Consider the following 16,302-nt stretch of genomic DNA (forward strand, 5'->3'; position numbering starts at 1 on the left):
GACACTAAATCACCAAAATACTTAGAAATGGCCCAAGGGCACATTTCCCTTTCAACAACCTCTGCAGAGTGTAAAACTGGTAAACTAGTCGTGCTCATGGTCATGAGCAGCTCGGACACTCACATGATTAATTTATGGAATTAAATTCAATTTGTCATTTGCATCGCATTGGGATTATTTTATTATTACTTTATTTATTATTACTATGGTTTGGTATTTACTTACACTTAGTAATTGCTAATAAAATTTTGACCAACTTATAAAAGCAATGCTCAGCTTCAACCTTTATTTTATTGATCAGCCTTACACTTCACATGAACTCCCACCTTTGGTGAGTTCATGCACATTATTCCCCACAACTTGTTGAGCGATGAACATGTGTGAGCTCATCCTTGCTGTCTCACACCCCCACAGGAGAAGAGCAGGTGGTAGAAGAGGAGCCACACAATGAAGAGTTCGACTTGATCTAGTTGGCGTCTCCCAATCAACTTTGTGGCGCCAGAGAATAATATTTAGTTCGCTTTATGTTATCATTTATTTTGTAAGACTTCCGCTATGTAATAGTACATTTATGATATTTATGACATTTATCTCTATGCACTCTGTTATTATATGTGTTGTTCTTCCTTGGCGCACATATGAGACACACCCGGCTTTGTCCCTTAAATCCGGGTGTGACATTCTTGACCTAAACTTTTTCGTCGCCAACACCTCAATTCGATCCCATGGCCGTTGCTCACACTCAATAATTTGAGGCTTCCTCTATCGAATATAAAGATCTTCGTGCTCTTCATGTGGTGGGATTGTTGCGAGAGGAAAAAATAATCTAATGACACCTTTCTGGTAAAGATCCTTATCTGATGCTAGATGTTGATGAGATTGTTGTTTTCCCACTTTTCTCGAGCATGGATTTATGCCCATTTGGCATGGCTCCAACTACAAACTCTAGGCTGGAGTTGAGTGGAACCAGACAAACACCCCAACTCCATCTTTTTTGGAGCAGCCCAACTTCGTGGAGTTGGTGGAGATCTACTTCATTTTGAGCCTGTAGTTTGGAGCACCTCCTTTTCAGCTCCAAACCACTCTAAAAGTAAACCTAGACATGGAGTTCGATGGTATTTACCCATGAATGATATCGATCACACAACAATTCGTTCCATTTTTTTCTTTCCCCTGCGCTACCTACCTCGCGCATACTTAGCAATGTTCTGCCTAGCGCCACCCTCTAGCTCGGCACTACTCCTAGGCCAAGCGTTGTCTCCTCACTCGTGCTACCCCTAGAGGCAAGTGTAGCCCCTCCCCCTCCCCGTGTCCCCTTATGTCGTGCCTAGTGCCCCCCTCAGCCTTGCCCCCCTCCCCTGTGTGTTGCCTTTGTTCCACACCACCGCCCCAACCCTCCCCATGACCCCATGCACCCGCTCGCCCCTTGCATGGCCGCCCGATGCCCTCCTGCTCTACGCCCGCCTCCTACCTTCTGCCCATAGGTGCACGTTACCATCCTAAGAAGAAGAGTTGTGTTAGTGAGGATGGCAAAAATGTCCAAGCAAGTGCAAAACATCTTTTTCTAGAGTTAAAAACAACTTGCAAGCCAAGCACCTCCTCCTAGGCAGCTCCAACTCCATGTGGAGCCTACTCCAGCTAGAGTTGTAGAGTGGAGCAGAAATATGTGGAGTTGGAGCCATGCCAAATAAGGCCTTAGACTTCCTGCTTTTAAATTCTTTCAAGATTTTCTTCACTATTAACAGATTGAGCTTGTTCCTATTAACCCTAACTCAATTTTGCACATTGCCATCTTTGCCAACCTTTATGAGGCATATCTTTGAATTCCTTCCTTTTATGTTCTAGTATCTTTTCTTCCTTTATCCTCACCCTAGCAAGGACCAACCTGCTATTGCTGGGGGTGTTGGGGTTTAGCCTCATGCTAACCGTCAATACCTCGATTGTTATTTGAAGACCTCCCATAAGAACTAGCACTAGTGCTGGTTTTATGTTGGTAATCATGCCCTGTCCAAGTTTCTAGGCCGGCGACCTATCCCTCTATTTGAGTGGATGAGGGATCAACTACGCAAGCACATAGATGTCGTTTTTGTTGCGATGAATAGAATCCAATAGTTGGTGTCTCTCGGCCTTACGATAGTACATGTTGCTGGGAATTGGACTTAGTGACGAGTTCCCCCTTTCGGTGACAAGACAAATTACACATGGGAGTACGTCGAGGAGACTAAAATACCTTTCATCTGTTCATGGAAGATTACACTTCTTACTTCCCATTTTAATGGTGAATTCTTGAATGCTTTACATATTATATGGGTGCGAGCCTTTAATTATTTATGTTATGTTATGTTAAAGTATTGGTAATGGAGAATTTGCTAAGCAATCCCATGCTCTTGAAAAGTTGATTAAATTTGTACTAGACATTTTTTGAACTAGCATTTAGTGCCAACAATGAAAGCCAATGAGAGCAATTTTGTTGCGTGGCACTGTCGGACTTATGGCGGACATTGTCGCTCTGCCCTAAAGTTCTCACGTTTGGTATTTCCTCTAACTTTTTGGTGTTCAAATCAAGTTCTTTTTTGTTAATAGTTTCGTAATCATTCCAGGGACTTATTTAGAGCATCCAATCAACAATCAATTGACGTCTCGATTTTACCCTTTTGGAGTCCTTTGTGTCTTTAGGGATTGGGTTGAACTTCGTAAATTATGCCAAGAGTGCTTCCGCATAAAAAAAGTTTATTAGCTCACGTTTACCCTTCGCCCGTTTGATTCTTCATAAATTTAATTTGTAATTGACATTTTTTGAACTAGCTTTTAGTGCCATCAATGAAAGCCAACAATGTTATATATAGGTTCGCTTCTTCTATGAGCCTGTTGGTACATCCCAGGAACTCTCGTTCTCAAGAACTAAGCTCACGCGCGGACACAAGGAAAAAGATTGAACAGTGTTTTCCGGCAACGAACGCCGCAAACCGCCCTGTTATTACCTTCATTCACTAGACACCTACATCCAACTAGAAGCGACCCATGCATGCAACTAAGGCCCAGTTTGATCCTCCTGGCTAATTATTTGTTGGTGGCTAATAATTAGCCAACAAATAATCCTATCTAGATCCTCCTTGTTTATTGTTTGTCAGTGACTAATATTTAGCAAGCAAATAATTAGGTAGCAAAAATTAGCCAAGATATGTTGGAGAATTGGCTAATAGATGTTTTTTTCTCTTTATACAATCTATTAGCACTGACTAGCAAGGTTAAATGGCTAATGGGCAAATAGTTTGACATCCCTCCTGTTAACAATTAACCAATTTATTAGCTGGCCTGTTTGGAGGTTAAGGTGCTAAAGTTAGCTAGCAAACCGTTTGCCACAAGGATCCAAACAGGCCCTAGCAATAATTAGCCAAGGTATGTTTAGAGCCTTGACTAATATATGTCTTTTTCTCTTGTCATGCTCTATCAGCGCCTATTAGCAAGGTCAAATGGCTAATTGGCATATAATTTACTAGTCCTCTGACTAACAATTAGCCAACTTATTAGCGATTTACTAGTAACGTGCTAAAATTAGCCGACAAACTGTTTATCCGTCAGAGGGATCCAAACATGTCCTAACTAATACACACCGGACCATGCACGTTTATTTCCTAACAGAGCCATCTGAAAAATAATTTGAACAGTATGAAAAAAGGTCCAATTATATCCTCGAGTAATACTTATTACACTATCCAGAGTCACACATAATTTCTCATATACACACAAGTAACACACAGATCACTCTTCACTGACATACTGTGACACATCATCACACGCAAACAACCTACACATCACTCTTCACTGAAGAACTGTAGCCATCTTGGTCATCATAGTACTTGGACCACAGCATGATCCCTCCATATTTCCCTGAGTTCTTGATCAACGGAAGCACCTGAGACTTGAGGTCATCAGCTGGTATAAAACCACTCCCTGCTGCCTGAGGCGAAGCCGGGAGGCCAAGAAAGATCTGCTTCGCCGGAATTGACAGCCACTGCTTCCATGCATCAGCAAGATTAGTGGTGCTGCCTGAGCTGTACTGGCAAGGAGGGTTGTTGTAGAACTGCACCCAGACGTAGTCAAACAGGCCGGTGTTGAGCGCGCCACCGATCCAGCTATCAGGAAACGGGCATTGAGGCGCAGCGGTCAGGTACACCCGCCTGCCAGAGTTGCTGTACCCTTTCAGGTATCTCGCAAGATCATCCCAGTGCTGGTTTGTGCCGCCCTCGATGTCGAAGTCTATGCCATCAAGGACAGCATCACCCAAGGGGCGGGAAGATGACTGACCTCCCAAGAAATTGTTCCACAAGTACGTCGCAACATCCTTGGCGTCCGCGGCTGAGGAAAGGTAGTAGCTGCCCGCACCGCCGCCAATGGAGAGCATGACCTTGACACCGCTGCTCTGGCACGACTTGATGTCGCCGCTGAGGCTTGCGCAGCCGCCGTTTGTCGGATCACAGTGGCCTGCCAGGTTGAGCACAGGAGGCTGGCCATTGCCAAAGGCTGCCAGGAATGCCAAGTTGACGAACCTGTAGTTGCCGGTGGCGCAGGTGTCGGCCAGTGTGCCCTCGCCACCATTCTGGCCCCAGTATATGGAAATGCTACCAGCTTGTGACCCAACAATCTGGGCAACAGCTACTGCAAGGAGCAGCAGTGGCACCAGCGATGATCCGGTTGCCATGTGTGGTGATTGTTTTGCTCTACCTGCAGCGGTGATTGTTTTGCTCTGTGTTGTGAGATTCGGATGCAAGGGCTGCTCTATATATTGGACAGATTGGAGGTGTGAAACTAGTTACTGCCATTATTGTTTATGATCCTGCGTGACGGTTTGGGCACTTATTCTACTGTAATTTCTTTTGATTGAGTGAGACTGGTGAACACGTCTGAACAGATTCGGCTGGCAACTTCAGAGTTCAGATGAACGTGAACGTTGTTCTGATTTGACTCAGATGAAATGTGACGATTCGGCTGGCAACTTCAGAGTTCAGATGAACGTGAACGTTGTTCTGATTTGACTCAGATGAAATGTGACGCCTATTAAACCGTTCTGTAGTGCGCTAGTGAAATCGTATTGTGATCCATTTAGAAATAATAAGATTGCGATGATTCTTGATTGGATAAATTTGTAGTGCCTTCATGGAGCCTTTCAAAGTATCTGGTACAACTGTCGCTTCGGTGTTCTGCTGGAAGTAGTCTATCGCCCTCGGCAGCACGATCTCTTTCAGCTGCTCCAGTGGTGCTGTTCCACCCCGTGGATGGCCACCATTGTCGGAGCTGTATCCGCGGTAGCGTGCTTTCCGAGGAGTCCATGGGGGGACTAAAGAGGAGCCCAGCTTTCAGGTTCTGGTAATCGCGCAGAGGTTGTCTGCGTTGAGACGACGGTGAGGTCCGGTGTCCACTGTGCTCGGACGACAGTGAGATCTGGCACTGCAGATTCACTTCAACAACTGAACGTTGAATATATATATATATATATATATATATATATATATATATATATATATATATATATATATATATATATATATATATATATATATATATATATATATATATATATATATATATATATATATATATATATATATATATATATATATATATATATATATATATATATATAGGGTAGGTATAACGGGGGCCCGGGCTTCCAATAGTTAAAGGAAGCCCGGGCCGACCACCCCTTCAAACTGGTTCAACCAGCGCGCCCAAACAGGCTGTCGGGTGCGCCACCTGTCCCACGTCTGTTAGCGCAAAAAAAGGAATGTATGCATGAGTCAAACACGATCCAATGCATGCGCATAAATTTAGGAAAGACATGTGCGGCAGTTTCTGTTTTTAAAATCCTTTATTTCCTCCATAAATTTAGGATCGGTGCAACAGCCATGCAGCTAGACGCGTAAGGACCATTTTATGATATATACTGAGACTAAATATGCTACACTGTGTTAATAATTATGCAATTCGATATACTGCGTAAAAATCTGTTACCAGCTGCATGCACACGAATTTATGATAAAAATAATGTGCAATGAAAGGAAATGAATTACACGCATAGAAACAAAAAATCGTATTTAATGTTTTATTTCCTTCATAAATATAAGATCCCTCCAACAGCCATGCAGCTAAAACACATTAAATCTAGTTTATGATATATACTGATACAAATTATACTACATGGTGTAGGTATTTATGCAATTCGTTACACTGCGTAAAAAATCTGGCATGTTGTTCACTGGTGGACGCACCTTCGGGTTGGAGCGTAATAACCTTAAGTTTTGAGCATAAAATCCCTCAATTATAAGCGTATATACCGAGCCAATGTGAGAGGTTGATAGCTCTAGTAGGTTGTTATTACGATCCTATTTTTACGACAGATCCGAAAAAATGGTAGTCGCATGCATGCGGTTATACAGATCCTAAAATTATGGCAAAATGCATGCATGAGTCAATCACGTTCCCTTGCATGCGCGTAAATTTAGGAAAGATATGTGTGGCGGTTTCTATTTTAAATGCTTTATTACCTCCATAAATTTAGGATCGCTGAAACAGACATGCAACTAAAACTCGTAATGACCATTTTATGCTATATACTGATACTAAATATGCTACACTGTGTAGATAATTATGCAATTCGGTATACTGCGTAAAAATCTGCTACAGGCTGCATGCACACGAATTTATGATGGAAAGAATATGCAATGAAATGAAATGAATTGCATGCATAGAAACAAAAAATCACATTTAATGTTTTATTTCCTTCATAAATATAGGATCCCTCCAACAGCCATGCAACTAAACGCATTAGAACTAGTTTATGATGTATACTGAAACAAATTATACTACACGGTGTAGGTATTTATGCAATTCCTTACACTGCGTAAAAAATCTGGCATGTTGTTCACTGGTGGACGCATCTCCGGGTGGAGCGTAAAAACCTTAAGTTTTGAGCATAAAATCCCTCAATTATAAGCGTAAATACCGAGTCAATTAGAGGTTGATAGCTTTAGTAGGTTGTTATTACGATCCTATTTTTATGACAGATCCGAAAAACATGGCAGCCGCATGCATGCGGTTTCTATTTTTATACAGATCCAAAAATTATGGCAAAATCGTGGGAGTTTCCATTGCATGCGCACAAATTAAGAACAGCATAAATCAAGGAATTGTCTTTCAAATGTGCATAAACTGATATACGAACTCTGTGTTAAAGCATAAAAACATACAGTTTTTAGCGTAAATAATACATGTGGTAGGCATAAAACACAATAAACGAAAAGAAAAATGCGCCGGATCATAGGATGTCACGCGCGATCATCGCTGCGCGCATCTCGCCCCTTCCGTGACATCGCTCGCTCGAACATCGCGCCTCATGCGTCGCCGTCGCTACTCGCACGTCGACGGGCGTCGCTTGCTCGCCGGCCTTGGAAGTGCCGCCTCCTCGGGGCTTCGGGGACGCCGCCGCTTGCCTGCACAAGGGCCTCGCTGCGGATCGAGGAACCTCCGCCACCGCGCGTCGAGGTAATGGAGTTGCGGCCACCGGCCTGGGAATCGCCGCCACCGCACAAGGGCGCCGCCGCCGCTCGCCCTCTGGATCGAGGGCCGCCACCGCCGGCCTGGAAACCGACGCCACCGCATAAGGGCGCTGCCGCCGCCGCTCGCCCTCTGGATCGGGGGCCGCCACCGTCGGCCTAGCAACCGTCGCTAATGAATCGAGATGGGGCGTAAAAACTGATCCCTAGCACTACGGATTTTCTTTTATAGACGTCTGGACCTGGTCCGGCTCGACCGGATTGCACTGTCTGGCCTGGGCTTCCAATAACTAAAGGAAGCCCAGGGCTGCTAATATACAATATATATATATATATATATAGTTTAGGTATTAGGAGCCCCGGGCTTTCTATAATTAAAAGAAGCCCTGGTCTAATTGTGCGTCTCGGTCCAACCATGCCATTCGATCATACCTCACTTCACCGTTGTGGCCCATTAAAATACATTCACCAAATTCACGTTTTTCTTTACCCTAACATTTCTATCGCACACAGCCGCCGCCGACGTTTCTTCATCTCCCTTCCCCATCTTCCTCGCAGATCGCTCCTGTGATCCGACGGGGCGGCGAGCAGGAGCACCTAGACCACCAGACATGGCGAGCACCGCCTGCCTCACCTTCTTCGGCGCGACGGCGACGCGCTGGCAGACGTAGTAGGTGGCGACGCTTTTCATCTCATACATATACATATTCGCAAGGTGCTTCTCACTTTGGTGGTACGGGCCAATGGCAACAAACCTCAGCGGGCGCCGCCTCCGGTCGAGTAAGTCCACCTTTGGTCGATTCACACCCCAACGTCCCAACCCTATCTCTTTTTGTACGGTTCCGTCCTAGCTCCCAACCACAACCAGCGCGATAGCGTGATGCGATACAGGGAAGTCAGATTGGTCCTTTTTCTCTCTCTCCGATTACTGGTTTTTTGTATGAGATCCAAAAACGTTGCACGAGGCAATTTTAGAGATATTCTTGAATTACATGTATTAATAAGCTACGATGAAGAATTTTCTCAAACTAATATACTAATATGCTATGGTGAAGAATGTTTTAGACGTTGTTTCAGTTCTGAAATTCTTCTCTGTTGCTTTTGCAGGCGGAAGAAGATCTATTGAAGCAGCCTAATTCCTACTGATATTTCAGAAGTAGTTATTCCGAGATGCGTTTGTTTCATCAGCGGGACGAGCTCCGCTTTCTGAAATTCTTCTCTCTGTTCTGCGAGAGGTCAAGGCCAACAAGGGACCCCTTGTCATGCTGCTCTGCGAGAGGTCCTGTGTCCATGGTCTTTTTCGTTTCAATATCTTCTATCTTCTTTTGTCATTTTAATCTATGATCTCTGCTGGTGTGAGCGAAACATAATTAGGGGACTGCCGTTTTTGTTCCGTAGCTACCTGACCATGGCCCTAGTTCAGCAGAATTGAGTCAAGCGCTGTTTGGGAATTCCACGTTCCTCCTAGGCAGTCCTATAAATGGATCTTTTGAAAGCTGCTTGAGGGCTATGCAGATCCTACATGTAAGTGCATTTTTTATACCAATAATCTATTCCCTTGTCAAAACAATTTTCTGTTTTTTCTGCTCTAATTAAGCTAGCCCTGACTTCATTCTGTTATGTTATTGCACTAGCTGTCAGAGTTCCAGATTGGTTTTGCAACATTTATTGCTCGTTCTAGTAATCTTCTTTCACCTCCATATAATTGTGTAGTTGCTTTTTTCTCAAATACGTGAACCTGTAAGGCGTAAGCAGTGTGTTTTCGATTTTTAGATGGCTCTGTAGTTTCACATATCTATCAAGTGAATGGATTTATGCCTCTATACTTTTCAATTTAGCAAGCCTAAAGCGGAGCAAGAGCGACGCCCTACCTATGGGGATGATATTGTGTTGTTGGAATTAATCAACATGAGTGAAGAACGAGTGGAGGGAGGAGTAGGAGGTGAGATTGGGTGCCAATCATTTTACCACTGTCTTACTAATCAAATTTGGTTCAGTAGCATTCTACTCCAAACAGCCTAGTTATTATGTTCAGTAGCATTATTATAGGAAACAAAAGAGTGCAATGGTCTTATAGATCCTTGAGTGTTATGGCTTATTGGTTCAGGATAGAAATGTTTAGCCATCTAGGATATATGGTTGTTAGCTGGTAGGCAACTTACAGTTTACTAACATTGGCTGGCTTTAAAAGTTTGTGCTGGATTGTTTTCTAGTTTAGAATTTTGTGGATTCAGTCGAGAAGTGGGGAACACGTTCTGCTACTTTTCACTTCCATCAGGGAAGCAGATAAGTATCTGTCAATTATTTTGTAGAAATCCAGTGGGCAGCTTGTGTTCTTTTTTATACATAGTTTAGATAATTCTTGAATAATTCTGAGAGCATTTACATCCCTTAGTTATTTGTTGATATATGATATCGTATTTTTCTGCTCTTTTTGTATGCCATATTTATCTTCTAGGCTTCAAGCTCCAAGTAATAGCATTGGATTCACCTTGAAGGCTTCCCACCGATATGGCATGTTTCAAGAATATGTTCTGGTGAGTCTATGGTATATACGAGTAGTCACTTATGCCTCTACGATATAAGATAATGTTTTATCAGTTTCTACATAATACTTTGCATGCCAACCATCTCAGTGTATTTGTAGTAGTATGGTGTATAAATGCTGCTGGTCATAAAGCCACGCTTGATAAGGTGTTCTAAACTGGTTTAAGGTATAATGTAATTAGTGATTCCTTGTACAACTTTTGGCCTCTAAGTTATATAGTGACACCGCCCTGTGACTAAGTATCTGAATCAAGCGTAATATTGCTTATACTCGCATATTTAAGCAGCTATAAATTTCTTGAAGTTTATTACCCTACCAAAAATTAATAATTAATCCCTATATTTACCATCATTACTCCCTGAAAACGTTCGTGCAATTAGTTTTTTAGGGGGCATTATTTATTGTCGCATATGCATCTGACTGAATCTGATTTTTAGTAATTTCAAATAACTGTCATTTGGTTGATGGTATTGGAGGTTATGGGTAATAAGTAGCCTGCATCATTTTTACATTGTGTAATTTCAAGAAAAATATAGTAGTGTCTTTTCAGACATGAGCAAGTTGAGTATACGTTGTAATCATCGTACAAACAAAAGAGGGCTGCCAGTCATAAACAATTTGTTTCTGCAAGAGGTTTGCACATAAACAATTTTTTATTGCAGTCTAGGCTCCAACCTTTGGTTGATAAACACTCTTACCATAAGTAACGAAGGAATAAGAATAAATGATGGGAGATACAAGAATATGAAAATGAATAAATGATGTGACAGGTTGTTGTAGAGCAGCATGATCTAAGTGAATGCATAACTCTACTCTTATATTATATCATTCCTCTCAATCCATGTCTTTAAACTGGTGAATCATTTTAGGTTTCTATTTGATTTACTTATGCTTGTTCTGACATGTTTTTATGCTTTATACAAGCTTATACAGACCTGTTTTGACAAGAGCCGAGCAGCGATGCTTCCATTTCGGACCACGACCTACCAAAAGGCTAATGGTTCCAAATGTCTCAAGTACCGAAGACAGGGCTAGCTCCTCGTTTTTTTGTCATGTCAAAAAATCGTGTATGATTGCAACAATATTGGCTAAATATCGTTGTACTTTATATTTTGATATACTGTGAACAAAACAAGTGCCCTATGAGACCATCGTGATTTATTCATTTTCAAAATAAATTTTACGACACTTCTTGTTGTGTTTTATGCTTCCATTAAAAAACAGTCTTATTACGTTTTACGCCAAATTTATGACACTTTTTGAAGTGTTTTACAACAATCTCTTGCGAAGTGAGATTGTGCGTGTGTTTTACACTAAATTTCATACTCATTTACGCTGTTTTAGCTCACGTTTTACGCTGAAATCATTCGAACCAGAACTCGCGCACGATCGGCTGCACGTGATTTTCACACCGTAATTTTGGGCCCCGTTTGCTGTTACAAAACAGATATAGGATTTACGATAAACTTCGTACTCATTTATGCTATTTTATATCACGTTTTACGCTGGAATCCGCCCGAGCCAGAACCCACGCACAATCGGCTGCACGCGATTTTCACGCCGTAATTTTGGGCCCCGTTTGCTTTTACAAAACAGATATAGGATTTACGCTAAATTTCGTACTCATTTACGCTGTTTTAGCTCACGTTTTACGCTAGAATCCGCCAGAGCCAGAACCCGCGCACGATCGGCTGCACGCGATTTTCATGCCGTAATTTTGGGCTCTGTTTGCTGTTACAAACAGATATAGGATTTACACTAAATTTCGTACTCATTTACGCTGTTTTAGCTCACGTTTTACGCTGAAATCTGCCCAAGCCAGAACCAGAACCAAATCGGGCGCGCGTGGATATACCTGACTGGGGCTTCCCATACTAATGGAAGCCCAGGGCTTCCATTACCTCTTCCCTATATATATTCAGGATAACAAGATGGCTCGGCTTAGCTCGTTAAAAAACCGAGCCAAACAATCAGCTCGGCTCGTTTAGCTCGTGAGTTACAACAAAAAATAATATACACATATATATACAACAATATAATCTGCTAGTTAATTTTATACTAATTTAACATTAGAAAGAGTGATAATACTCCTAGTTTCATATATCACGTCAATTAAATACCAAATTAATATAGTTCATCCAATACAGTGTAGGCTTGTTTTGTTGATAAATACTAGCTTATTCGAGCTAACGAGCTGACTCGAGCTCATGTTAAGCTGACTTATTAACGAACCGAACTAAGATGCTAACTCGTGATAAAATTGAAACAAGCCAAGTCGAGTCAATCACAAATCTTGGAGGTTCGAATCCTTTCGTCCCAGATTTTTTCTGATGAAGCGAAAGATAGAATTGTATTGTGCCCTGCACGACACAAAAGTTTATTAAAGAGAATAATTATCTCTTATGAACTCGTAGATTATCAGCTGCGGCGGGCTTAAAATGAGCGAGGAACAGCCGCAAACGCTCCACGCTGTCCTAGCCATGTCTAGGCGTTGGTTTGTACAAGGAAAACACTGATTAGTTCTTTGCCTTTTTTTTGGCACTGAATTATCCTTTTGACTTAGCAGGGACATGAGAATCTGATGATGATATTTGACAAGGACCGAACTATAAAGCAAATGACAACCTGAGCACTTCTACGTACTACGTGTGCACCAATGGAAAAGGAGTTCAGCAAATCATGGTGTTTTGGAGATGGGAAAGCCACACGTCACTACCGCTTGCCCATTGCTTGTAGATATCCAAGTTTGTTGATCTCGCTACCTTTTGTTTTGTTTTGTGTTACTGGATTTTAGGCTCACAGCAAAGTTCACACACACACACACACACACACACAAGAAAAACAAAAGGTTACTTTTTTTTTACTCCCATGTAATTCCCATCACATGATCACCTGGTCATATATGCATAACTCAGACTGAGAACAAGTGATGTCATAAGTTCCTAATGTAGGTCGATAGTAGTAATCCAACCTTTCATATGTTCCTGTTAATCTCTTACCTCTCCAGGTTAATTGATTTAGAACTTCAGGAACAGTGGTGCACTGGTGCTGCTAACTGACTTTCCTTTTCTTTCTGAATCCAGTCCAAGATGAAGCCTCGTAGCCTAACGGGAGCATGTGCAGCCCATAAGTCGAGCAAGTGAGAGATCATACGCGTCCGATGCTGCACATCCTGATCCTTTGGTTGGACTAGTTTTCTTTTCCTAGCTCCCCTAGAAGTTGGCTTCCCAAAATGAATGTACGCAGTGCCATGTATAGCCTTCCAAAGTATTTGGTAGACTGTCGCTTCAGTGTTCTGTCGGAAGTAATCTATCGCCTTTGGCAGCATGATCTCTTTCAGTTGTTCCAAGGTAATATTATCAGTATCCTCGCAATGTTGTCCCCTCCTGAAGATCGGCGGCGCCACCATAGAACTTGTATCTGCAGGTAGCATGTTTTCCGAAGGACCATGGGGAGTAAAGAGGAATCCAGCTTTCAGCTTCTGATAGTCACGCAGAGAATATTTGCATTCAGACAGTGCGGCCCGTTGCTTGTTGTACTCCGGTAGCGAGATCTGACACTGCATATTTACTTCAATAATTGAATCCAGGGAAGCATCAACTGTGCCTAGGTTACTATACTGAAGCCTATGCTGCTGATCATGCTGCTTGCAACACAATGGATCTGGGCGAAACCATTGAGTGCTAAACCTAAGGAGATTGTCCCAGTGTCTTCTGTGCCATAGATCAACATATGGCACCCATGAAAAGTCCTGTGTACTCAGCTGAGTAAGTTCTTTCTTGATAGTATCAACTGTGGGCTGAAAATGGTGGGGGAACAACTGCAAGCACTTAACTGCGGTCCCAACTATGTCTGTACTTTCTGAAAGCTGCAGTATTACACTAAAGAAAAACTCATCCTCCAGCGTATTTCTGTCTTTCTTGATAAATACCAGGCACGCTTCTATTCCGTGCTCTTCCGTAACAAAGGGCACCAACCATAGTAGAAGCGATGGGTACTCGTTTCCGTGAACAATTTTATGTTGTAGTTCCTTGCCTGCAAAAAGGTGCTTGGCAAAAGAGTTGAATGGCATGTGACAGCAAGGTGTGCCACCAAGCTCTATGAATCTCAGAAGCTCACTAGCACTGTCTGCAAACCACTCAAATCTTCTAACAGCAGATCTGCTGGACTCAAAGCTGTTGCGGCCAAAGCCAGAGAAAATAAAGGATTTGGTAGCATGTGCTATTCGTCTTGGAAAGTAGGAATTCCTAACCTCCTGTTCCATCTGCTCATCTTCGAGGATCATCTTCTTGTATTTGTATAGCGTGTCATCACACTCTTTAGCAGCTCGCTTCAGCTTCTTGCGCCAACGCAGCAATGACAAATCAGTGACGTGCCACTTGCTGCATGTTTCAAGAGCTGCCTCCAGCTTGATATGCGCCATCTCAAGCCTCTCCAAGTTATCATTTGGATTTGAGTCTTCTTTGCCCTCGTAGCTGTGAACCAGACCGGATAGAATTTGGCTAACTGTCTCCTGGACAACCATAGAACTGACCATCTCGGTCATTAGGATCCAATAAGTATTTGTAGCATCCCTTCCCTGTTCAGAAAAAAAAACACAATTGTACATGAGGAGACTAAACATATGGACAAAATCTTGGACAGAATCAAAAGTGTTCCACTGAGGTGAGGAACAATGGATCACCAGAAAATATTTAGCTTACTAGCTGTAAAGGAGCAAGGACCTACCCTCAACTGAAGTGCAAGGAAGTGATGAGTAGTTCTCACAAGTGTATATAAAGACATTCTTGAGGGAAATGTGAATGTGATGCCCAACAACGGGGGTCTGGTAGTGACCGGTGCACATGAGTTGGTGTGTGAAAGAAAAATACTGATGAGTGACTGTGTTTCTGACCTAATTAATGCCGAAATGAACATCCTTTTCGACTTAACAATATGAGAATCTGCCAGGTGGCACGTGAAAAAAAAAACAAATGAGGGCTGCAGTGATATTTGACAATGACCAGACAACAAAGCAAAAAGACAAATCGAGCGCTTGTACTTTTGTGCACGGATGGAAAAGGAATTCAGCAAAGGCATGAAACTATACAGAGGGTAGCTTTTGGTCATGTTGAACACCGGATCTTAGAAGAAGACCAGAGCACGGGATAAAAAGCTTCTAGAACTCCCTGTACACGCGGCAAAGGCACCAATCACTAGGATGAGCCTGCCTGGGTGGTCACTGGTCAGCAGAGCACAGCGCGTGGACGCCAGAGAGGAAACGGCTGCTGTTTATGTTTTTGGGGTTGGAGAGACTAGACCACTGCCGTGCAAACAGCAGGTCCCGTGGAGAACAGTCAAACAGCAGGTGCAGAGGCAAACAAAAGCCAGAAAGCATCAGAAGACCCCAGCCATGCACGGGGAGACTGCAGTTTCAACTTCTTCCTGAAATCATCAGGCAGACACAGAGGTCTATCAAATGGACAAACCTCAAGTCAAATAAAGTTGGCAGCAGATGCAATGACCAGCCACAGAGATCAACTATAGACCACTTAAAATAAAATTCACACAGAAATCAACTCCACACCTCTTTAAAACACATCACAGTTGCTTTGTTCCTCGAACACCCCATTTCCAGTCTCGTGTCCCCTTGTCCATGCACGCTACATGCTTTTAGAATATAATAGGATACATGCACCGAGTACAAAAAAAAGAAAAGGTTAGTGTGAGAACCAACAGCGGGCGAAAGCTGTCTTCAGCAGTCGCATCGCACCCCAATCTAACCCTCTATTTTAAACTCCACACTATAAATAGTACCATTTATAGTACGAAATAGTGTTTTGCACGGTCATATGTATGTTCGGTCCAGCATCACCTAATAAGAAACTTTGAGAATATTTTAGGGGGTGTTTGAATGCACTAAAACTAATATTTAGTGGATTAAATTAGTTGAGACATCCAAACATCCTACCTAATAGTTCAGCTATTAGCTATTTTTAATAAATTAGTTAATAGTTAGGTAGTTATTTGTTAGCCAGCTAATTTTACTAATAATTTTTAGCTAACTAACTATTAGTTCTAGTGCATTAAAACACCTCTTTAAAAGGCCTTGGCCTCGTAGAAGCAACTTGGAGATATTTTTTAGGCAACTTGGAAATCTTTTTTAGGCGTCTTGGTTAGCAGTAGACAATGAGCATGGAAATTCTTTTTGTGAATTTAGCT

At 42.4% G+C, this 16,302-nt stretch overlaps 2 protein-coding genes across 3 annotated transcripts; both read right to left on the reverse strand.

The window, feature by feature from the left end:
- Positions 1 to 3,688: 3,688 nt before the first annotated feature.
- Positions 3,689 to 4,727, reverse strand: LOC103632227 (acidic endochitinase). The gene has a single exon (XM_008654045.2). The coding sequence runs from the start codon at positions 4,700 to 4,702 to the stop codon at positions 3,809 to 3,811; it is 894 nt and encodes a 297-aa protein (XP_008652267.1). The 5' UTR covers positions 4,703 to 4,727; the 3' UTR covers positions 3,689 to 3,808.
- Positions 4,728 to 12,449: 7,722 nt separating this feature from the next.
- Positions 12,450 to 15,141, reverse strand: LOC103649859 (uncharacterized). Of its 2 annotated transcripts, none has more exons than XM_020541622.3 (2): positions 14,830 to 15,141; positions 12,450 to 14,680 (listed from the first exon to the last, which is right to left on the reverse strand). In XM_020541622.3, the coding sequence occupies exons 1-2, from the start codon at positions 15,016 to 15,018 to the stop codon at positions 13,127 to 13,129; spliced, it is 1,743 nt and encodes a 580-aa protein (XP_020397211.2). In that variant the 5' UTR covers positions 15,019 to 15,141; the 3' UTR covers positions 12,450 to 13,126. The 2 variants fall into 2 exon arrangements, with proteins under 2 accessions (XP_020397211.2, XP_008673780.1); XM_008675558.2 differs by having other exon boundaries at positions 14,805 to 14,847.
- Between the last annotated feature and the right edge of the window lie 1,161 nt (positions 15,142 to 16,302).

This window comes from Zea mays, chromosome 7 (assembly GCF_902167145.1).
Source record: "Zea mays cultivar B73 chromosome 7, Zm-B73-REFERENCE-NAM-5.0, whole genome shotgun sequence".
Classification (NCBI taxonomy): Eukaryota; Viridiplantae; Streptophyta; class Magnoliopsida; order Poales; family Poaceae; genus Zea; species Zea mays.

Bases quoted from the DNA above. Each gene is read 5' to 3' on its own strand.
- LOC103632227 (XM_008654045.2), bottom strand. From the start codon at position 4,702: ATGGCAACCGGATCATCGCTGGTGCCACTGCTGCTCCTTGCAGTAGCT.
- LOC103649859 (XM_020541622.3), bottom strand. From the start codon at position 15,018: ATGTTCATTTCGGCATTAATTAGGTCAGAAACACAGTCACTCATCAGT. The intron at 14,681-14,829 runs GTAGGTCCTTGC...TTTTCTGAACAG, and splicing joins TCCTTGCACTTCAGTTGAGG to GGAAGGGATGCTACAAATAC.